Source organism: Silurus meridionalis, chromosome 8, assembly GCF_014805685.1.
Source record: "Silurus meridionalis isolate SWU-2019-XX chromosome 8, ASM1480568v1, whole genome shotgun sequence".
Classification (NCBI taxonomy): Eukaryota; Metazoa; Chordata; class Actinopteri; order Siluriformes; family Siluridae; genus Silurus; species Silurus meridionalis.
Window position 1 is genome coordinate 11,148,774 of NC_060891.1, and position 25,026 is coordinate 11,173,799.

At 35.6% G+C, this 25,026-nt stretch overlaps 1 protein-coding gene across 1 annotated transcript in view; it reads left to right on the forward strand.

Annotated features, from left to right (window-relative positions):
* The first annotated feature begins 9,840 nt into the window (after positions 1-9,840).
* The window catches only part of sh3yl1 (SH3 and SYLF domain containing 1), a 35,790-nt gene continuing 20,604 nt past the window's right edge, over positions 9,841-25,026 (forward strand). The window contains exon 1 of the mRNA XM_046856530.1: positions 9,841-10,114. Coding sequence (XP_046712486.1) covers position 10,114 — 1 coding nt within the window. The 5' untranslated portion in view covers positions 9,841-10,113. The remainder of the gene's footprint in view (positions 10,115-25,026) is intronic.

A 25,026-nucleotide genomic window follows, 5' to 3' on the forward strand; every position in this document is an offset into this window, starting at 1 on the left:
ATTTGACTCAGAGGTGGAATGACGCATCATTTATACATACCTATTTCAGACAGCCCTACCTTTCCTTTTATTTTCAAAGCAGTGCTAGAGAAGGGTGTGCGTAAGTTATTTAATTTATAAATGTTAAAGTATTACAAAAAACACAAGAATCCTGCACACATAAACAGAGCATATACTGTATTCGGAGTGACTCTTTTTAGCAACGATGATATCAAAAATGTTTGACAAGGGGATCAGTAGAAACTTTGCTTCATACTGTAAGTCACAATTTGTCTGGGGTAAAATTTAGGTTTAGACATGTTTTTAACCAGGTAATATTTAAAGGTGACAATTATTGAGAATCTTGGTACAATGTGATGTGGTGAAATCACAAAAAACCTTTCATATCCTATTTGCATGTCAATATTCGTTTACTTATTTTATACATTGTTCATATTAAATGGATTGTTCAGTACAATTTGTTTATAATCAACCCATAGAGTATATTAAGCACAGTTACCACAATGGTATCATTATTTTAATTATTATTATTAGTGAGGCCAATTAATAAAAAAGTAAAATAAAATAAAAAAAGCACAGCACAAAAAGTTCATGTTTAACATTTAATTATTTCATGGGTCTTTATCTAGATACAACATTCCATAAAAATTGCATTCTAGCCTTAACTTTTGCTTCATCTCTGCGTTTTCTCACACTAGTTAACAACCTTGTAGAAAACATGTATTCTCCCCAAAGTGACATGAAGCATTTGAAGAACTCCATAAGCTGATTACCTCAACTAAAGACTTCAAACAAGCACATGATCTGAGAATGTTCAAAGCTTTATAACATGTAGCTTTATAGCAACGTAGCAAGCATCAAAAACTCCAACAGCTTTTAGGGACCTGTTTAAGGGTTAATGGTGTCAAACAAGGTCAAAGAATACGTAGATCCATTCCATTTCGGTTTATGAAAGATGGAAATATTCACAGTGTAGTACACAGAGTGTAACAGAGATCATAATAAAATTAACTTCACAGTGAAAAATGAATGAACCTAAATATTTGTCTTATGATGTATAATATTTGTAAATTAGATGCATATATTTGTACATTAGGATGGTAATTGTGTTGCTGCTCTCCTAGATGTGTGTTGAATGTATCATGTGACCAAACCCAGAGAAAAATCTTTTTACATGTGGTAAATGAATGTGGTAAATATCATTATCCTTATTCTATGTAAAAAGATTCATTGCACCTATACCACTTAGCAAATTCTACAAGGTGTTCATGACTTTATCATATTGTGCATTAGTGGTGATTCTATGTCATATCTTTGGCCCATAGAATGCAAGGCAAGAATACATCAGAGAATTATGGACAGACAGAAACATTCACACACTCATTCTCTTCAACATAATGGTCTTTCTATGAAATATTCAATGTTCAAAATTCAAGATGAATTCTGCTGACAAGCACTTAATGAATCTGTACATTCCCCAGTTTCCAATCTCCAAAAATGGATTAAATACACTAATCATCTTTACTTGTGAAAATTAAAACCCACTTCCATCTTAAAGATCCTCTAATTTGGCTTAATATTTTGGTCAGTGGTAGAACTGTGTGGTAATTCGTGATAGTTTGAGATTGAGTGTTGTAGAGTGGTCTCTGGGTTTGTGTTGATATGCAGAGGTGGCACTACTCAAGAGGTGCAAGAATGGCATGAAGCCACACGATTTACATGAAGACTACTGGTGTTGAAAAGTTGAAAACATGATTATAGAAGTGATTTTGTGAAAATTTGGACAACGCGCTACACTAGCCTATCTCACCTGCTTTAACAGAATACAATTGTATTGTATTCTGGTTTATGATATGGCTTCGGAGATTAAAAAATATACCTATTATGAAAATGAGATTGTCTTCAATTGTCTTTCAATCAGCTGAGTTTGAGATATACAACACAATATTCATTTCCCTTCATAAATGCAAAAGCAACAAGAATAGATTTAAGGATGGTGGCTTGTACCCCAGAGTGCTTCATTAAATGTTTTGGACTACACCCTACACCATGATCTCAAAACAGAGGTGTAGTTAAGTGGGTTTGTCATGTTTGAACCTTCCTTAAAATATTGGCATGTGCTTAGTCATGGGTGATGATTATACACAAATATAGTTCAACTGATTTTATACAGTACATGCCCAACAATATTTTATTTTAGAACATAGTTCTAATAGTTTTTATTTTTATACATTTATTGTGGATTTTAATGTTTATTATGGTGCAAAACAGAATTAACTAACCCGGAGTTGCCATTTTAATGTGCTTTTATACTTTCTTTGTCCACTACTGCAGCACAGTGATATGAAAATAGATCTGATTGACTATTTGCTCTCTGACTGAAGAGGAGTATGGGAGTGACATGGGAGTGACAGCTGGTGAAAAACTGAAATAGAAAAACTAAAAAAAAGGTAGAAGGTGTATTACTAACGTTCTTTTGATCAGTTACAGCGGAAATGTCATAAACATTATTTATTAATCTTATTAATATAATTGTTGATGGTAGATACTGCTTGTAATGTCTGGCATCCCAAAAAGGTTAATCACACTTATATATAACTGTGCAGATCACTCAGTGATTTTATTTGGTAAATTTCCTGATCCATCCCCGTATTTAATTCCTGGCTATCCCACCGCTTAAAGGACAATCCAGTGTTATAAAGGACACAAATGTATTATCTGTCCCACTGTGCTGACAGAAGTACTGAAGAATTATATTCACTTGCCTGTGGTTTGTGCTTTGGGACACACCATAGAGGTGGTTAAAAGGTAATGCACTGCGTGGCATGAAAGGCCATCATGCCACACGGTACATTAATTACTTTTCTAATTAAACAAACCAGGTGTGACTAATCGGGGGAGGAGTAGAAACTTGAACATGGACTGTCCTGACCTACAGGAACAAGAACTCCTTGATGAAAAAATAAACTTTTCAGTATACTGTATAATGCATTTCACAGGAGCTTATAATGAGCAGCTTAAAAAAATATAGAAATATATGTAGAAAAATCTGTAAATAAAATTTAAACAGTATTTGAACACAACAAAATTAAACCAAGCATTCAAAGTCTGTTCATTTTTAATGCCAAGGCTGCATTTTGAAGGTTTAAACAACCCAACAACATACCTACAGTATGTAAGCGTTACAAATAGCTGATAATAACAGGGCAGTGTAAATGACTGTTTCATTTGGTATTTGGTCTAATTACATTTAAATAGCAACTTAAAATAGCATCATGATGTATTAGATTCATGCAAATGTCCCATAGCATCAGTAAATGTACTTGAATTTGCATTTTTTTTATTCAATACAGCAATCCTTATTACAAAATGATATCACTGACAATAATTTAAGTTTAAGAAAACTTTTTATCTTTTAAATGTTTACATGAATTTCAGAGTTTCTTATTATACTATACTATATATAGTTGGCATGGACTCTATTGCAGTGTCAGCTGAACATGTGCGTCAGTAGAAGCGATTAGGCATGAGGCAAAAAAAAACGATTTATACAAAGCAGTTAACACGGTCAATATAACACACTTGCTTACATCTAAACAGTAAAGTAGAAACTAGCCTGACTCTTAAATATTAAATATTCAAAACACTGAATATTTACTCTCTTTTTTTTTTTTTTTTTAATGTAAAAAAATTCCACAATTATTTGTGGTATCAGGCTATATGGTCACACTGTATATACCTTACATGCTGGGAAATGGGTGCTAATAATAGATATTAAGAAAAATATGGCAATTATATATACAGGATGGCAGTACATTGCTTTAAAGTTAATTAATTAAATAATTATATCTAACCTTATTTTATTATAATAAGAAATGTCATGCTACAAATTCGTTTTTGAATCTCATTAGCGATAGCATAAGATCAAGAACATTTTCGGGTTTGTGGAGGACTCTGGATTCTCTATGGATTCTCTTACGAGTTATTTCGCAATCTAACAAGTTTGAATATGCAGAAAAAATAAAATACTTCAGTTTGTTTACATTTTGGCCAGGTGTCTTCTCCAGGCCTTAAAAACACTGTTGTAGAGAGGGAGGAGGAGACAATTGTTACATTTCTTGCATAGCTGGGTGTGTATGATTGGCATCTGGGGAGGTAGTAGTATAAAGCCCAGATGGGAGCAGTAAGTGCGTCTGTGTCTTAGCTTCCAGACCGGGGCAGGGAGAGCTGCTACCGCATTCTGTGAACCTCTGGCTTTGGAGCCTTCTTGAGGAAATAGGAACCTGACGTCTGCATGACTTCGTTCGATGAGTCATACGCGTGATTCATGTTTGGAGCGTGTGCTTGTGTTGCCATGCATGTTTGTGTGTGCTTCCTCACCAAGACTACTTCATTTTTAGGTCACTGCCACAACACACAGGAAAAGCCAGTTTAGCCGAGTTATTTGAGCATATGGCAAATGGTAAAATTTCAGGGAAAAACAAAATAGCATGAGATAAATATTTAATATAAAGAATATATCTGCATCAGAAAAAAAAAGAGTTCTTACTTTCCAGAGATTGTACAGAATAGAGAATTGGTGAATTCTTAATTTTGAACACTGATCTATGCTACATACAGCATTTATCCAGAAGGATGTACGGACATGCTTCGCAGTCTCAATCAAAAACCATGTCCTCGTTCTGGTAGAAATAGGTCACAGTCTGAGAATACCATAATGGTGGGTCATAAGTGCTTGAAGACAATTAATGACTCAGTATATGAGGCAGCTATGAAAAGTAATTCTACCACTTTTGTGCCAGAATTGATGCATGTCTTTATATCTTTCTTGATTAGGATTGCAATGCAATGCTGTAATCTGCATCTACAATAGATATAAACAGTCTAAAGCATTTCACTGCATGTCGTACCCTGTATGTATGTGTATGTGATGAATAAAATTTGATTTGATTTGATTGATTTGACACGTGTGTCAATAACAACAACAAAGTAAAATAAAAAAGAGAAAGCAAGCCAAGATAAATAAAGTCAGATCTTTTTCATTTTTAATGTGATAAAACGACCAATACAATTCAGGCAAATAACAAATAGAACAGAAAAAGTAATTACAATAACTTTTATAGTGGGATTTGTGATTGTGAATTCACATTCAAAAGCAATTAACTTCAGTGATTCTGATTAACCCCAAATAAAAATCAGCTGTTTTTGCTTCTAATATTTTTTTTGTCTGTTTTTTGTTTTATCTGACTTGATTAGGCCAGGGTCAGTTAAATTTAACAAAGCAAATTTAACAAAAATATTCGATGTACAAGAGAACAAGTGGATGCCATCATTAATAAGTGAAAAGAAAATTGAGACATTACTAAGAACAGGGTCCTTAAAATGACGTCAGAAATGAGATCTATTGCAATGTTAAAGAAGCCTGAGGAATATCTCACACATTTTGGACACACTTTGCTTATTTTTCATCTAATCTTTTGTGACAATAATAAAGTACTCACTGGATAACCATGTGGCAAAAGTGTTATTATCCACTGTGTCCATTATAGAATTTTGGGCTTAAATAAAGAAGAAATGTTTGGTGCAAAACCAAGACATCACCCAAAGAAAACCATACGTGGTGAAGTTGGCTAACAAACCACTGTAACCCTGACTATTTAATAAGGGTGTATCACATTAATGTCCTCACATTCATCCGTCCTCTCACTTGAGCCCCCTTTTTCATTTTCATGATGCATTGGTCAAAGTGTTTTTAGGACGCTGGCATTGGAGTGCACGGTCAGCCATGATACAGCACTCAGGAAGAGTTAAGGGCCTTACTCAAGTGCCCAAGAGTGGGTAGCTTGGCGAAACTGGGGCTTGAATCCCTGACCTTCCGAACACTAACCCCATAGCCTTAAACACTGACCTACCACTTCTCAAAGTCACATACAAGTAGTCACTCATAGTCATAAAGAAATGACAAAAAATGCAAAGATCTGAGCAGAAACGTGAATGTACGAGGGTGGAAAGGAAAGAATGAGTTGTGCGTCATCTGTATAAGACTGGAATGATAGGTACTGAGAGAATCCTATTAGAAATGGGTGTAGAGAGAATGTGAACGGGGGGGTGTCATGCAGCCGTGTGGGAAATTCTGCACAAAGCAGATGTGGATCCCTTTCTGTGAACTGATATGTCCTGGAAACCATTGCCAGGCTGGGATAAACTAAAGATGTTTCTTTTGTTTCAAGCAGTTGCAATCATTTAAATGAAGTAATACAGTTTCTCATGGTTGAATGCTCATCATAAAGAGAAAAGGCTTACAAATTAATAAGCATGGTTGTAAGCCATCTAATGTCTAATGTAGATTAGATGTGGCATTATGAATAGATAGGTGCCATGGTAGTGTTATGGGTAACACTGCCATCCCACATCTAGAGAATCGCTAGTGTAGAGATCTCCCTGGCTTGCATGGCTTTCTTCATTCTGCATGGCTTTCTTCATGCATACAGGTTTGGTGGCTACTCTGCATTCTCTGTGGATGTGAATAAATGTATAAATGTGTGTGCATAATGCTTTGATTATGCTTGTGATGGATTGGGGCCTGTATGATCAATACTTTTTTCTACAATAGTTTTACTACATAAAACATTTCTGTTATGGTAGGAACACTGGAAACAAAGGTCATATAATCAAGATATAACAAATTCCCAGAACTGTTTGCCTAATTCATTAAGAAATACATTAGATTTTACAATCCAATCAAACTTTTTGTTTTTTTAAGTTCATATTTAACAACCAGGAAACCCGCATGGAAATGTTAAATGGTTGTTTCTAAGTATTAGAGCTGAAATTTAAGACATACCCAGGCGCATAACGAGGTTCCTTTTGACTCTGCTTTCGTCATGTTTTTACACAATTAGGTTATGTTGCGCTATAACGTTACCATAGACGAATATGAGCTTTGTTTTGACAGGACAGTGGGGAATAGACAGGTTTTTCTTGAGATGCCAAAACCAAGCAGTGGGTTTTTCTCAATGTTCTCAGTTGACCACATTGATGGAAACTCAGACATTAAAGAGATTAAAAGAAAAACCTGACATCTGTATTCAATGAGAGTACTGTAAGAAGATCCTTTGTCATTTATTTGAATGGCATTAAGAATTCGAAATAAATGCATGCTTGAATCACATAATGCCCCCTACTGGATGGATGTAACACAGCCGAATGAAATAGGTTATGTTGGAGCAGGGGTGTCAAACTCAAATTCACAGTGGGACAAAATTAAAAACTGGGACGAAGTCGCGGGCCAAACTCAAAATTTTTATTGAAAAATTGACTGCAATTGTGCATGTTTTTCGTCTCTCCAGATATGTAATGTTGAACCTTTTCATGTGGAAACAAACTTTAGTTTTGCATAAACATTGATTCTGGAACAACCAAAGTTTAATATTGTAAACACATGAGAAATTAAATTTGAAATAAAACACACATCAGTGCTATTCGTTTCTTATTTTCTCTCTCTCTCTCTCTCTCTCTCTCTCTCTCTCTCTCTGTACAGGCCAACAACAAAACAACCAAAAATAATAATATTTTCCTTCAATTAAAAAAGGCAGTCTTTCAAACATTACCAGTCCATGCCCTAGAGAAGAAAAAGTGCATAAAGACAACATTCATTCAAGCTCAGTTTGCTACACTCTGATTTACTCTGATGCACATTGGTTGAATCCAGATACAAGTGCATCATGTCTGGGTTTAGGCTCTGAGCTAAGGAAATCCTCAGGATTGAGTGAAGGTGTTCATCAGTGAGACTCCTGAGTGGTGTTTTGTTCATCTTCATTAAAGAGAACAGTTTCTCAGACAGACATGTGCTGGTGAACATAGAGAGTGTTTAAGCAGCTTGAGCACGGAGTTGGAACAGTGTGTCGGGGAGGAAACATGGAAACTGTGCAGCACAAACAGAGTCGTACTTTGACTTGAGCATGTCTCTACACTGGAGTTCAATCAGCTCCATTTGGAGGTTGGTTTGTGCGCTTTCCACGTCAACCACAAACGGATTACTGAGCAGTTCAAATCTGCATTTCTGGGCTTCAAAGAAATTCAGCGCTGAGTTTTTCAGCGGTCTCGACTGACGCGCCAACGCACTAACAAAGCATTCAAGGATTTGTAGTATTAGCGGGGTATGCGCTATATACTGGTGGGCCAGATCTTATACACATTTGATATGATCTCGTGGGCCAAATATATTTACACCACGGGCCAGATTTGGGCCAGATCTGAGTTTGACACCCCTGTATAAGAGTGACCTTTAACTAATGATTATCTTTTTTTCAAGTCACCAATAAGTTGGTTACCATTAATTCCCTTTCTAATAAGTATTAATTTGGTGAGGTATTAAATAAAAAAATAAATAGACGAATATTCCTGACCCAAAAATTCATTCGAGTACATAAATGATCTCTGATCATTTTCCATAGAAAGTAACATGCTATTAGTTTTCCATTTTCTTATTTACCAGTCATTTGAGGCTATATTAACTTGATAAACAAATTGAACTAATCTTTTTTTTTCTAAGCAAAACTGAGTGCAACATTGCCTAGTTAGTGATCATTCAAAAGAAAACATTGGTATTGTTGTCGACACAACTGAGACAGACTCCAACAGATCTTTTTCTAAAGACATACTTTTGATTTAAATGAGAACTTTGGACATGCTGTCTGACCATAGATAGATAGATGGATAGTTAGATAGATAGATAGATAGATAGATAGATAGATAGATAGATAGATAGATAGATAGATAGATAGATAGATAGATAGATAGATAGATAGATAGATAGATAGACAGACAATCATCATTCGTCGTTCAGGTGAAGGGTAGATTTTTTTGTAGTTGTGTGCCTCCAACTTTGTGAAGAACTATAAATGGATGGAAAAGTGTCCCAGTACAGTATATATAAATTGTATTAAATATATATTGAATATTTGTATTGAATGACATGTCTCTAAACAATAAGCATCATGGACCACATGACATGTCAGAAACATAATGCTGTAAAAGGAAGATCATAAACACAAATGCCATGCTTTCTATTTGAGGAACATCACTTTCCTTCTTTTCTTTTATTTTCTCTCTTTTTTTTAGAGTTAGATCACGATGCTCAAACACAAAATCCTAGTTAATCACCAAACAATGTGCTGTTTTCCTGATAGAAACCCGAAAATAATTTTTTGATGGCTGAGAAACTCTGGTGATCTCTTTCAGCAGTTCAATCAGGTTAAAATGTATGTTTATATATGGAATTTACACAGAACTGAGTCTATGTTTATATACCTAAACTCTAAGTTTATATAGAATTGAGACATTTTTTTTAATTAAAAACGTGTTTATTTTATATTATTTTCAATCTGATTTCATGTCATTAAAAGGTATTTGTGTTGTGTTACTCTTATTACATTTATAGAGATGTAATCCAACACATAATAGCAAATAATAATAAGGTTGCCATTATTACTTCGCATTAATAACATTTTAAAAAGTATAATATACTATTAATAACCATTTGCATACTTTTGAGTATTTTTTTGAGTATTGAGTATTTATTACGTTGTGTATTTTATTACAATTACTATTTACATTTAAAATTTAGATGTTATAATTTCTTATATGACCATTATTAATAAATAATGATAGACTGTATATATACTGTATACTGTATTTATGATATGGTATATATATATCAGCTTCGCACCATGTTAGCGAGGTCTCACCTCTGCGCAGGTGCTGCTTCCATAGCAACGCTCTCTGGGTCCTTATCCAGCCGACGCCATTTTTTTTTTTACTTTGTCCAAATTGTGCCTGATCCGAAATTGGAAACATGAAACACTGTAATAAATTTTCGACCGCAATAAATGCCAAATAAATGTAATTTGGCTTTTGGTGATTTTTAGAAAGAGAGAAATATATAATTTCTAGAGTTTAATAATACTTGGGTCCTTTAGAACCAGGGCAGCAGGTTTGGCAGGTGGATCGGAAGTAAATACAGTTCATTCGCTAAAGTTGCTTTACCTGCGCCAGGTAGGAGAACAAAAAAATTACAAAAACCTCGCAAGACAAGCTTTACATCCGCAAAAAAGTAAGTACAAAAAAGTTATTCTTTCTTTATTTTATTGCCCTAGTTCCGCTTGAAATCGCTTGTTCTTCCTATAGGATATGTCTGTTCCATCAAACTCAAGGGAAAGTTAGGTATCAGCATTGCACAATGACAATATAGTTATGTTTACTTAAAATAAAAAGCCCTCACTCTGGTGGCTTTTTTGTGTTTTAGCTCATTTAATTTGTAACATTTAATTTGTTGACTCTCCTTAGGGAGAAAAAACCTAAATCACCTTTTAGAAAAGGTTGCTAGATTTTTGCGGACGACGTCATAGTCGAATTTGCATATTGATTAGCTCGTCACGCTATTTTGCATATTTAGATGTTCCATGAAGAAGTTTCTGAAGACACTTGGAGAATGGAGGACAGGAAAATAGAAGAAAAAAAAACTTCTTATACAAAGGAGAGCTTTGGTTGTGAGAATATTAACTGCAAAATATTAATGAATAGAAGTAAAACCATTCTTTCAAATTGGTAAACAGTTATTTATGTTCTTAAATACAAAGGTAAACAGACCTTGTAGAGATTATAAAATAAACTGTAATACTTGCAGGATGTAAACACCCATGCATTTAAAGCAGTGTTTACGAACCTCAGAGGAAGGTGCTGGATTACGTTTATAATTTATACAGATCCTCCTTATTAAACGTAAAAATGATACTGTTGACGAAGACCAATAACTTTATCAATTTATTTTGTCATTTTCTATTCATTTCTTTTTAAATTCTATTGTAGAATTAGTACTAGTTACATTTTACTGCAGTACTAGTATTTTTACATGCTGGCTTCTTTGACAAAAAGGGTTAAATTAATAGAGCAACATTGTATTTATTTGGCAGATAAGTGTTTTTCTGGTTTAGTGGCTTTAAAGCATTATGACAAATCAGCTTTTTTTGTGCTCTTGCATATGTATGGGGCCAGTGCACCTCAAAAAGCCATTGGTATAAAAAAAAATAAATAAAAAAAAATTCACCTCGATTAGAGGTTTATATACACAGCTTTAAATGCATGCTTAATTTGCATTCTCATTAAGCAAAAACATGTACTGTTATTTACTTAAGGTGTTTGTTGTTTGTGCATGAATTCATTGAACTCATTTAAAAGCTAAGGTTTAAGATTAGAACAAAATTCTCAATCTATATTTCTGTCTGTTTACACACACCTATGTGGTTAAAGGTTTGTGGACACCTACCCATAAGATTTCAATGTGTTTTGGGGCATTACATTCCACTTTTAATTGCTATTTGCTGTTATAATAACCTCCACTCTTCTGGGAAGATGTTTCCACTAGATTTTGAAGTATGGTTGAGGAGAATTGTGTTCAGTCAGCCACAAGGGTGTTAGTAAAGTCAGCAACTAATGAAGAGGAGGCCTGGGGTGCAGTCAGCCTTCCAATTCATCCCATAGGTGTTCATTAGGGTTCATTAGAGGGTAGACCATAACAGACACCATAACATGTAAATCATATCATCTATGTAGCTGACTTTGTGCACTATTTTTATATATCTTAAGCAAATTTGGAGGATTTAAATTGTTAATTACATTCAATGTGTAATTTATTAACTTTTTTCCATGTCTTTGACTTGTGTTGGTGCCTACTGCAAGTCCCTTGTGTATTTTAGTCATGTTTTTTTATCATCAACTAAAGGGGAAAAAAAAAAAAAAAATATATATATATACAGGGAGTGCAGAATTATTAGGCAAATGAGTATTTTGACCACATCATCCTCGTTATGCATGTTGTCTTACTCCAAGCTGTATAGGCTGGAAAGCCTACTACCAATTAAGCATATTAGGTGATGTGCATCTCTGTAATGAGAAGGGGTGTGGTCTAATGACATCAACACCCTATATCAGGTGTGCATAATTATTAGGCAACTTCCTTTCCTTTGGCAAAATGGGTCAAAAGAAGGACTTGACAGGCTCAGAAAAGCCAAAAATAGTGAGATATATTGCAGAGGATGCAGCAGTCTTAAAATAGCCAAGCTTCTGAGCGTGATCATCGAACAATCAAGCGTTTCATTCAAAATAGTCAACAGGGTCGCAAGAAGCGTGTGGAAAACCAAGGCGCAAAATAACTGCCCGTGAACTGAGAAAAGTCAAGCGTGCAGCTGCCAAGATGCCACTTGCCACCAGTTTGGCCATATTTCAGAGCTGCAACATCACTGGGTGCCCAAAAGCACAAGGTGTGCAATACTCAGAGACATGGCCAAGGTAAGAAAGGCAGAAAGTCGACCACCACTGAACAAGACACACAAGCTGAAGCGTCAAGACTGGGCCAAGAAATATCTCAAGACTGATTTTTCTAAGGTTTTATGGACTGATGAAATGAGAGTGAGTCTTGATGGGCCAGATGGATGGGCCCGTGGCTGGATTGGTAAAGGGCAGAGAGCTCCAGTCCGACTCAGGCGCCAGCAAGGTGGAGGTGGAGTACTGGTTTGGGCTGGTATCATCAAAGATGAGCTTGTGGGGCCTTTTCGGGTTGAGGATGGAGTCAAGCTGAACTCCCAGTCCTACTGCCAGTTTCTGGAAGACACCTTCTTCAAGCAGTGGTACAGGAAGAAGTCTGCATCCTTCAAGAAAAACATGATTTTCATGCAGGACAATGCTCCATCACACACGTCCAAGTACTCCACAGCGTGGCTGGCAAGAAAGGGTATAAAAGAAGAAAATCTAATGATATGGCCTCCTTGTTCACCTGATCTGAACCCCATTGAGAACCTGTGGTCCATCATCAAATGTGCGATTTACAAGGAGGAAAACAGTACACCTCTCTGAACAGTGTCTGGGAGGCTGTGGTTGCTGCTGCACGCAATGTTGATGGTGAACAGATCAAAACACTGACAGAATCCATGGATGGCAGGCTTTTGAGTGTCCTTGCAAAGAAAGGTGGCTATATTGGTCACTGATTTGTTTTTGTTTGGTTTTTGAATGTCAGAAATGTATATTTGTGAATGTTGAGATGTTATATTGGTTTCACTGGTAAAATAAATAATTGAAATGGGTATGAATTTGTTTTTGTTGTTGCCTAATAATTATGCACAGTAATAGTCACCTGCACACACAGATATCCCCTAAAATAGCTAAAACTAAAACTACTTCCAAAAATATTCAGCTTTGATATTAATGAGTTTTTTGTGTTCATTGAGAACATGGTTGTTGTTCAAATTAAATCCTCAAATAAAATTAATCCTCAAAAATACAACTTGCCTAATAATTCTGCACTCCCTGTATATATACACACACACACACACACACACACACACACACACACACACACACAAAAGACAAATACAACAAGTTATTCTTTGAAGAATGTTGCTGAATAAATAGAGGAGAGGCTTGCAAGGTGTATTTGTTGGTTCAGTTTGCCACGTCGCCTTGTTTTGAAGCTGTATTAGAGCCAGCATTAGGTGACTGATAAACACTTGGTTTGATACTCCCTAGTTGCTGCAGACCATTCGGCCTTCCTGCGGATAGGACTTTTCTAGCAAAGCAACTGGAAGGGTACAAGGGCTGTATGGAAAAAAACTGAATTTTTAAGCCATTGCATAAGATATTTGATAATTTGAGTTTGGACTGTTTTACTAGGATCATTTTATTGACTTGCTTGTGTCACAAAGACCTGAAACATTTATACAGAGTGGAGTACAACCCCAATTCAAAAAAGTTTGGACACTGTAAAATGTAAATAAAAACATAATGCGATAATTTGAATAATGAATGATGTTTTATTAGCAATAGTAGATAGTAAGCATATTAAATGCTTAAACTGAGAAAATGTACCATTTTAAGGGGGGGAAAAAGGTCATTTGATATTGAATGGCTCTACTTTGTCTTAAAAAAGTTTGGACTGAGCAACGAACGACTGAAAGAAGTGTGTTATTAATAATATAGTAACAATGAAGAAAGTGTGCAGGATAGGTCTTTTGGTTAAGATTAAAAGCAATCTGAGTCAGAATGAAAAATCTACTCTAAAACATAATGTTCCTGGGCATCACAGTAATGTAAAAGATGATGATCCATTTTGTTGGGACCCAAAGAGAACTGTTTCTTCTTTAGCCACCATCTTTATAGATAGCTCATAGTTATCTGACCTGTAGACAGCTTTTATGTTTAATCTGCCACTTCAAATAAGATAGAGAAGCATTTACTCATTGACGAAGCCTTCAGAAGAGCACTGTTAACCTGATTAAGGTACTGGACACATGGGTCAGCAATTTACGATGTCATAATAAAACATGGGCAGCATACCAATGCTCTCCCAGGATAATGAGCATGATCCTAAACTCATGTATTTTTTTTTTTTTTGGGTTTAGGTTGTCTCCTGGTTCTGTTTTCCGTGTACGCAGGCAGACAAAATGTACAAATGTTTTCTACCTGTTTTTAATAGTTTCTAGGTATGAGTAAATAAGTGTGTATAGTGTGTGTGTGTGTGTGTGTGTGTGTGTGTGTGTGTGTGTGTAATAAATATATTCGGTCACTTACTTCAATTGCAATGCATGTGTCAATAAATTTTTTTAAAGAGTCACAATTAAAGTGATTCCTCTTTTTCTGATTATAATTAGTAGTGATCATCCTGCAGGTTCGTCACGAAAGTTGTTTGTCTGACACATTAACTCGCCCTCACAATTGTGATTACTCCAAATTTTCCTCCTCAAATTAATCCTATGTCAAATTTTCTTTTAATTGGCTCTGATTACAGCAGATATTTGCACTTTCTTTCTTCACCGGGTGGAAGCTGCATTTGTAATGTGTCATTATCTCAGGTAAATTCGAATTAACAAATAATTGCATTGTCGCAAGCATTAGCATTTTACATCCCTTTTTTGTTTTGCTTTGTGAGTCACTTATTCACTAATTACAGACTAATATATCAAGTAAATTTGCATAAGCAGCAATTACTGGTACAGTAGTAATCATAAAAATTGTATTCTCATTGTTATTCCTTATACAATGCTTGCATTTGTTAATCTAACCCCATTGGGTAGTCCGGTCTGACGCCAGAGCTTAGAGGACACAGGGGATATGAACTGATGCATGAAACAGCATACAACATATTATTTCCAGCGAGCTGGAAGAAATGCTTTAATTCAAAGCAATAGCTCTTTGGAGGCATCATGTGCAGGTTAGGAGTGCAACTTTCTTTTCCATGTTGTATAACAGTTTCAATCTAAAGATAGAAACTAAGAACAGATAGGAAAAGTGAAGCTGCTATGTCATGATCCTAGCAGACCTTGGATCCACTTCACTAGAAGCACCTATATAATGTCAATAGTGTGACAACAGCACAGTGCATATGATCCATGGATATAATTGCTAAAAGAGTGATCTCTTTGACTCTGTCATGGCTTTAACTGCGTCCTGGCTGTTGTGCCAGTCGGGCGAGTTTTCATTTTTTTTCCTTTTTTTTAGAAACTGATCTCTTGAGATTTTCATGCCCAATAGTCTCTAGAATTTACACAAAATGGTGTAAAAACATTAACAAAATGCAGAATGCAACAGTTTTGCTGATGAGAGAGGTCAGAAGAGCAGGAACTAATTGGCTTGATTGGCCAAGGAGAATAAAATAATTCAAATATCATTCTTTATATCCATAGTGAGCAAACCAACAACAACAACATCTTAGAACACAGCAACACATCTTGTTGAATCTTGAGAGAAAAGTTTTTTTCTAGTCTTAGTGAACTTATGATTTAATGGATTGTGCAGCTAACAAGTGTGGATATTGTATTACTATATAGTCTTCTTTGGAAGTATTTAAATGGCAGGGCCAGTTTTTTTGCTATAAGATGAAGACTTTCAGGTTTTTAACGCACCTGATGCAATGTAATCAGCCGTAACAATCAGAAGGCCATATTATAACCTGCAAAGAAATAACAAAGAGCCACAAAACCAAAGAGACAAAAACAAATCACCTCTAGTGATGGAAATTAGTGATGTGATGGAAGCATGAAAGTATCTGCTTATGATACAAAACATATGAGCTCATCGGTCAGGCAGGGTAGAGGTAGTTTCATAGCTTGGGGTTGCATGTCTGCTTCAGGTTTACTATTCTTTATTGAGGATGCCACTTGTCAAGTCATTCAGCAGACCAGAAACCTGTCTGTGCTTATATGATTTCTGTTGCAACTGGAGTTAGTGAGCTCTCCCATGACCCAGACTCAACGCGTTACAACGGCTTATATCTAAACAGTAGCCTACCAAGAAAGTCATTGTTTAATGTCTTCGTTTCACAACTATTTCTCTCTCGTTTATCTTTTTGCATCGTCTTGCGTAAAAAAAAAAAATGCCGTGCAGCTCAGAACACAGGTGAGGTGCGTTTTTTTTCCGTTTCCGTTCAGAAATTTCATTGGTCTAATGTTATGGGGTTCAGTTTTTTGGCTTAAAGTTTGTGAAACCGGGAAAAACCCAGGAAAAATTCATAAATAAGTCGCTTCGTTGTTTAAGCCGCGGGGTTCAAAACGTGGGGAAAAAAGTAGCGGCTTATAGTCCGAAAAATACGGTACATTCCTGAAAAAGCTTTACGAAAGAAGAATGCAACAGTTTCCAGATTTAAGTAGAGCACAGGATTGATGCAGTTGAAAAAGGGATCTGCCAGTATTATTCAATTTAAGGCTGTCTTTTCTTATACTGTACTTTTGCCACCCTAAATTGGGTAGTCTGCCACACATGGTGCAAAGTTCTATGTTGTTAATATATAGATGTAAAAATCAGGAATAATAAAAGCTGAAATTTAGATCTAGCATCTCAAATTCATCTTTTGCTTTCAAACCCAAACGTTTGTGTATAACAGCAACAAAAGAAATTGGCCTTTCTGTTCCAGTAGTTTTGGAGGGTACTGTAAATAAAATGCCCTTTTTCACACCTGGATTTGGGGACCCTCTGCCATTCCTCCTTGCAGATCCTCTCCAGTTCTGTCAGGTTGGATGATAAACGTGGTGTACAGCCATTTTTAGGTCTCTCCAGAGATGCTCAATTGGTTTTAAGTCAGGGCTCTGGCTGGGCCATTCAAGAACAGTCATGGAGTTGTTGTGAAGCCGCTCCTTCATTATTTTAGCTGTGTGCTTAGGCACATTCTCTTGTTGGAAGGTAAACCTTCAGCCCAGTCTGAGGTCCAGAGCACTCTGGAGAAGGTTTTCGTCCAGGATATCCCTGTACTTGGCCGCATTCATCTTTCCCTCAATTGCAACCAGTCGTCCTGTCCCTGCAGCTGAAAAACACCCCCACAGCACGATGCTGTCACCACCATGCTTTACTGTTGGGACTGTATTCAATCAATCAATCCAATCAATCAATCAAATTTTATTTGTCACATACACATACATACAGGGTACGACATGCAGTGAAATGCTTTTAACGACGGTCCGGCATGAGGGAATAAAATAGGGTAAAAAGGGGAATAAAAATATAAATATAATAACAAAATTTAAGAAAAATATAGTAAGAAAAAGAAGGCAGATAAATAAAGATATCTAAATATATATGTATATATACATATATATACATATATACCTATATATACACATACACAGAAAATGTTTATGGCAGTGTGCAGTTAACCAGTAAACAACAGTAAACAGTATTGGACAGGTGATGAGCAGTGCCTGGTTTTCTCCACACATACGGCTTAGAATTAAGGCCAAAAAGTTCTCTCTTGGTCTCATCAGAACAGAGAATCTTATTTCTCACCATCTTGGAGTCCTTCAGGTGTTTTTTTTAGCAAACTCCATGCAGGCTTTCATGTGTGTTGCACTAAGGAGAGGCTTCTGTCGGGCCACTCTGCCATAAAGCCCTAATTGGTGGAGGGCTGCAGTGATGGTTGACTTTCTACAACTTTCTCCCATCTCCCGACTGCATCTCTGGAGCTCAGCCACAGTGATCTTTGGGTTCTTCTTTACCTCTCTCACCAAAGCTCTTCTCCCCCGATAGCTCAGTTTGGCCGGACGGCCAGCTCTAGGAAGGGTTCTAGTCGTCCCAAACGTCTTCCATTTAAGGATTATGGAGGCCACTGTGCTCTTAGGAACCTTAAGTGCAGCAGAATTTTTTTTGTAACCTTGGCCAGATCTGCGCCTTGCCACAATTCTGTCTCTGAGCTCTTCAGGCAGTTCCTTTGACCTCATGATTCTTATTTGCTCTGACATGCATTGTGATCTGTAAGGTCTTATATAGACAGGTGTGTGGCTTTCCTAATCAAGTCTGATCACTATAATCAAACCTTTCTGGACTGAAATGAAGGTGTAGAACCATCTCAAGGATGATCAGAAGAAATGGATAGCACCTGAATTAAATATATGAGTGTCACAGCAAAGGGTCTGAATACTTAGGACCATGTGATATTTCAGTTTTTCTTTTTTAATAAATCTGCAAAAATGTCAACAATTCTGTGTTTTTCTGTCAAAATGGGGTGCTATGTGTACATTAACGAGGAAAAGAAATGAACTTAAATGATTTTAGCAAATGGCTGCAATATAACAGAGTGAAAAATTTAAGGTGGTCTGAATACTTTCCGTACCCACTGTAAGCTCACTTTAGTATAGGCATTCAGTTAGTTGTTGATATACATGCTAATGGAATGGTTTTGTGTATAGCGCTGTATTAGAGAACCTATAAGATAAGGCCTGGTATAATAACTAACTGGCAGTGGACTGTATAATAAGCATAACTGACAAAACATGACTAGACAAAGACTTCAGAACATCATGCCTGCATTTCCTAAGGCAACTGATGCAGTGTAATGCCTATAAAAATGGGTGTAATTATAATGCAGTCTATATACTATTACATACTGGTATAATTTTCTCAAATCAGTAATTACATAGTAAAAGCTGGGAGTTTGAATAAGAGGTTGGTAAGGAAATTCTGGACTTGCTTGATAGGTGCTCTCACCTTCCACTTTTATTATTTATGGCATTTGGCAGATGTTCTTATTCAGAGAAACTTTCATCTTACAATTATCTCATACTTAACAGTTTGGGGTTAAGGGCCTTACTTGAGGGCTTAGAATTACAACTTGTTGAGGCTGGGATTTGACCTTCTGTTTAGAACATCTTAACAACTTGCCTACCATTACCACTTTTTTATTTTTTTTTTATTTTTTTTATTTTTTTAAGAATACCTGCACCCCCTCATTTAAGCTCTTACCCAGAACAAGTCAAGTCAAGTTTATTTCTTTTCACAAAGGACATTGTCTTAAAGCAGCTTTACGAATTTAACAGTTAAGGTGAACAATGTGTATTAATCCCTGATAAGCAAACCATGGTGACTGCAGCAAGGAAAAACTCCCTTAGATGTTATGAGGAAGAAACCTCGAGAGGAACCAGACTCAAAAAGGGGGAACCCATCCTCATTTGGGTGGCATCAAGAGTGTGATTATAGTCTTTAAAACAGAACAGCCAATTATCATCAAATTGCAAAGAAAGATTATGCAGATACAGTTCAAGAGCTGCAGATAATGTTTTTATCAAATTTCATAGTTTAGAAAATGTATGATTTCTCAAAAAAGTTGTTTATGATGGTCATGGTTGCTGGTAAAAGATGGTCTGTTTTGAGTGTTTCATATCTGGGATTTTAAAGCGTATAGAGTTTACAAAGAATGGTCCAAAAAACAAACAAAAGAAAATTGTCACAGTTTTGTATGTGAAAAGACTTAAAGTGACTCATATAATCACTCATTCCCACAGTGTTGAGCAGAAAAGCATGTGACTGTGCCCAGAACATAAAATTTTACAATGGATGCCATACAACAGCAGAAGACCACATTGAGTATCACTACTTTTTTAACAAGAATATGAGGCTACCATGGGCACTGGCTCGTCAAACCTCTGCAATCAAAGACTATAATTCTACTGTTTTTTTTTTTTTTTTTGGTTTCAGCTGTCAATTTTAGGTTGGGGCATGGGGAGGAGAGAATGTTTTCTAAAATACTATCAATAAAAGTATAAATAAGTGCTTTGTATAAAAAGTGCAGGCAGGATTCCATCATGACTTATCCTGCAACAAAAAACAAGTTCAGCAAATACCAGGCAGTTTTTACGTTCCTGAAATATGAATCTCATGAGACAAGCAAAGGTCACGTACATCATTAGAGTCTAAGAGGAGTGAAATCTGTCTCTTTGTCAGTATGTATATGGTAATAAGATCTTCATAAAATACCAGAACAAGTATCACACTAACTCAGCTTAGCCAGTTAAAACGGTATGAACTTTACATTTTAAGAACCTGAGTTGAAGATTAGTGATTAAGATGTTCTGATCAAAAGGTCATGAGTTCAATTCCCAGCACAGAAGATTAATTGCTGCTCGGTTCTGGCCCCTTGAGCAAGGCCCTGAACCCTCAATTGCTCAAGTTGCTTTGGATATGGGTGTCATATATATATATATATATATATATGTATATGTATGTATGTATGTGTATGTGTATATGTGTATATACAGTACAGACCAAAAGGTTGGACACACCTTCTCATTCAAAGAGTTTTCTTTATTTTCATGACTATGAAAATTGTAGAGTCACACTGAAGGCATCATGGGCTATTTGACCAAGAAGGAGAGTGATGGGGTGCTGCGCCAGATGACCTGGCCTCCACAGTCACCGGACCTGAACCCAATCGAGATGGTTTAGGGGTGAGCTGGACCGCAGAGTGAAGGCAAAAGGGCCAACAAGTGCCAAGCATCTCTCGGGGAACTCCTTCAAGACTGTTGGAAGACCATTTCAGGTGACTACCTCTTGAAGTTCATCAAGAGAATGCCAAGAGTGTGCAAAGCAGTAATCAAAGCAAAAGGTGGCTACTTTGAAGAACCTAGAATATGACATTTTCAGTTGTTTCACACTTTTGTTATGTATATAATTCCATATATAATTCCACATGTGTTAATTCATAGTTTTGATGCCTTCAGTGTGAATCTACAATTTTCATAGTCATGAAAATAAAGAAAACTCTTTGAATGAGAAGGTGTGTCCAAACTTTTGGTCTGTACTGTATATATATAAAAAAGTCACTTGCTTGTTCATGTGATACAGTTCAACCACTGAAAACAGTATCAGGTGTTATCCATATTTAGACACACCTGTAATTTTTATTTTTATTTTTTAGAACTTTTTTTTGACATAAAGTGTTTGGTCATGTTAAAAAAATTTTTTTTAGCGGATGGAACTGGATTGGGTTGAGAGCAGATGCGCACTGTATATTAGGGCTTTTTCTTTTTGTCCCTTTTAGCTATTTGCAAGTGTAAATACTGTAGGACGGGGAGTTCAGGACATTAAATGTAGGAAGTGTAGGAGGTCAAGTTGTGTAATAATTTATTAGGTACAGTAACATTTTGTTAGGTTATTCTTTATTAAGTAACAGTTGAAAATACAAATGTGACTGTCTCATGGGCTGTGATTGCATATTTTAAAAACCGATTATTTGGTATAATACCAAAGCACTCTTGAATGCTAAGTTCTCATGGCTATAAATACTTTATCATTTTCATGGTAACTGCTCATTCATCGTGGCATGTATGGCGGAAATATAAACCTTATAAAGATTTATGGAATTTTTCAAAATATTTTATTTTTATGTGAGAATTCATTAGCATTGACCATTTTTGGAAATATTTCCAATCTCACTGTCTTGTAATAAGTCAAGTAGTTCCTTTATGCTTTGCGACATGGGAAAACCTTGAAGATGGAAAGCTCTGTAGTTTCTCAGTAACTTGAGAAGCTGCATATTTTTGTCATATTAACTTCACATGAAAGAAAAAAGAGAAGTTGGTATGGGAACAACAGCTTAACTAATAGCAGGAACTAAATAGTTCCATTGACGTTCAATAAAATTAAATGTAACTATAATTGCATAAAAAGTATGTCATGTTGTTCTTAAGTAATATATTGTTGTGTTGGCAAATCCCTGTTACATTCTTGAAGTCTAAAATACAAAAGTGTTTTTTCTGTTATTGGAAGAGAATCAGCTTTCGGGTGGTAATGACATTATACCACTCTGCTGTAGTTCATTATTATTATTTTCTTTTTCTTTTTTTCATTCATTATCTTACATGATAAATGCTTTCCAAGCAAGAACAATGCTGCAACAATAGCCAATATGAGTGGCATGACTTTGATAAACATGAAACATAAAAGAAAATCACATAGCAAAAAAACTCTTAAAGAAACTGCTCTAAAACAGTGATTAGCATTAGTTAATCATTTACTGCATGACTGTCGTTAATAATTTACAGCTCGACTTGTTATATATTTCATTGATATTTGTAACTGTAGTATGATGCCCCATTAGTATGACTTTTGTTGTTACTGGGCAACATCAATGGTCTTCTTCTGACAGGCATTTAAAACAATTGGTGGTGTTGTGCGGTGTTTTCTTTGCTGCTCATCATGGTTAATCTCCTTGTAAGTCGTTCTGTGTAATAAACAGGTAAAGATTGGGCCCTGTTTTTAAAACATCCTAATCGCTGGCTGCCATGTACCGCCGGTATCACAGTGTTTTAGCATTAATGCAGGTGTCTCACACCTGTAATGGAGAATTGTCTTGTTTTCAGAGCTGGCTTTAGGAATTTCGAAACTCAAAAGACTGCATTGAAAGTGACATTTTGTAAGCACCTCCCTGCATAAACTATGACAGGGAACCAGTTGCCAAAAATAACTTTTCATCTGTACTCGTTGGCTGTTTGATCTTCGGGTGTAAATTTTGTGATTCAGCTCAGAAAACTGTTCGAGTCAGTGCGAAATGAATTCGGCCGGTGGAAAACAAACGGGGACGAGCGCATATTTGCAAGAAATTACAAACTAGATGTGGGTCTTATCACTGGATGCAATGGAAGACAAAATGATATACATTTAGACAGATTCTGGAAAAGATGAGTTAAATTGAGGTTCACAGCTTTAAGAACATAACCCTGATCTACCCTAAGATTTGGCAATTCATTCAGGCTTTCACCATTCACCATTCAGGCTTCCAGTGAGCCACAGAGAGGAAGGAATACAGTACATTTTATTAGGGCTGCAGTAGGGGTGTATCGGTACACGTATTCGTACCAAAGTTACTCGGCACAGGGCTTACAGGTCATTACACGTGCACCGAATGCAATCCTTTTTACAGTGCGTGCAGAACATAATTAAAATCTGAGTTTTCCCGCGTTCCCGCAGGAACATATTAAGTGGTGGACTATTAAACATAAAATATACACATTTTAAAAAAGGGTTTAAAAAAAACTAGAGTTGGCGCGTGCATGAACACGCTAACGAATCCACATTGCTAACGTTAGCCCTTAGCCACTTCGTGAATTCTTTAGCGTTTTATGTCCAGCAAGGAGAAAATCCTTACAATTCCTAATATCAAGGAAGTAAATGAATAAAGGATAAAAGGAATGAAGACATTTGTTAAAGTATGCTGAAATAAGTAGAACAGTTAAGTAGATCATATTTTTAGAAAATTATATATTAAATGTAAAACACACATACACACTTGCATACACATCTGTATTACCCAAATATGGTCTTTAACATGTAAACTATTTCATTCAATTTTATTTTATTATTATTTTTTATTTTATTAAATCAGTACATTTGTGCAATTTTTTTTTTTTTTTTTTTTTTATTATTATTATTATTTTTTGTGTGTGTGTGCCGTCACACCCCTAGGCTGCAGCTATCGATTATTTTAGCAATTGAGTATTCTACCGATTATTCCATCGATTAATCTGGTAATCGAATAAGAAGCACATTTTCTTTATTAAAGTGCAATTCTAAATATGTAAGAAATAAGACCGATCTCCTAAAATGAACAAGCAATTTGTTTCCTTTTTAGAATTTTTTTTTTTATTCTTGCATAAAATATCTGTGAAAACTAAACCTATTCAGTGCATTGTATTGCCATATTACAACAAAATGCAAATACAAATATAAATTAAACAAATTATAATAATAAAAATTAATAATAAAAAAAACTATATAAAAATCAATTTCAAATAATGTTAAAAAAGAGTTAACGCACGGTACTGTGTTTTTTTTTTTATTTTGATTTTTTATGTTGTAGTTTGAAATGGTCCCAAACTTATTGAAAACTTTTTTTTCTTTGGTTTTCTCCCTGTTCCTCCAATTTTCATTCTTTCATTCTGTGTTTACCTGTCCAGAGCGGTCCAGAGTTTAGCGGGTGGTATGTCAGTAACAATGGTCCGTGGGGAAACACAGTTTGCCCCGTTGCATTTTTGTATTCGAGTTACACAAGCAATTGTTTAAGCCCAAAATGTTATGTTATCGTAATGTTTTGTGTATAATACTACCAATTAAAAGTAATTCATTGCGAAAGGTCTGATTGTATATTGCAATCTTGTGTGCATACTGCATGTCAAATGTGTTCATGGAATCCTTCTTTAATTCTTTAGTCTTTAATTAGTAATGTCCGAAATGTATAAGAAATCAATACAAATTCATATTGCTACTGTTAATCAGGTTAACTTAGGATAATGTAAGCAGATATATTAATGTGGCTGAAAACTCTCTCAAACATTTCTGTTTAGTTTGTGCCATTAGTCATAAAGAAGAGGGTGGGTAAAGACACATCTGGAGTGACATTAAACCAGAGGTTATATTCTGTATTGTGGGACACTCCCAAAACAAAACATTAACATCATAGCTCCACCCATAATTATTAAGTTTTTATTTTTTAAAGGCCAAAAATCAAATAGCAGGATTTGTATTACACTGACACCAACAGTATCGCTTCAACTCCTGCATTTATTTATTTATTTTAGTTCTTCAATATCCACTGGTTCCAGTCTGTATTTAAATAAGGCTTTATCACAGATGAGCAGTAACTGACGTAATCAGCTAAGGGCATGGAGCTTATAAACTGGCACAGTTTCTATGTTCACTAATTGTGGTTCTTGTGCT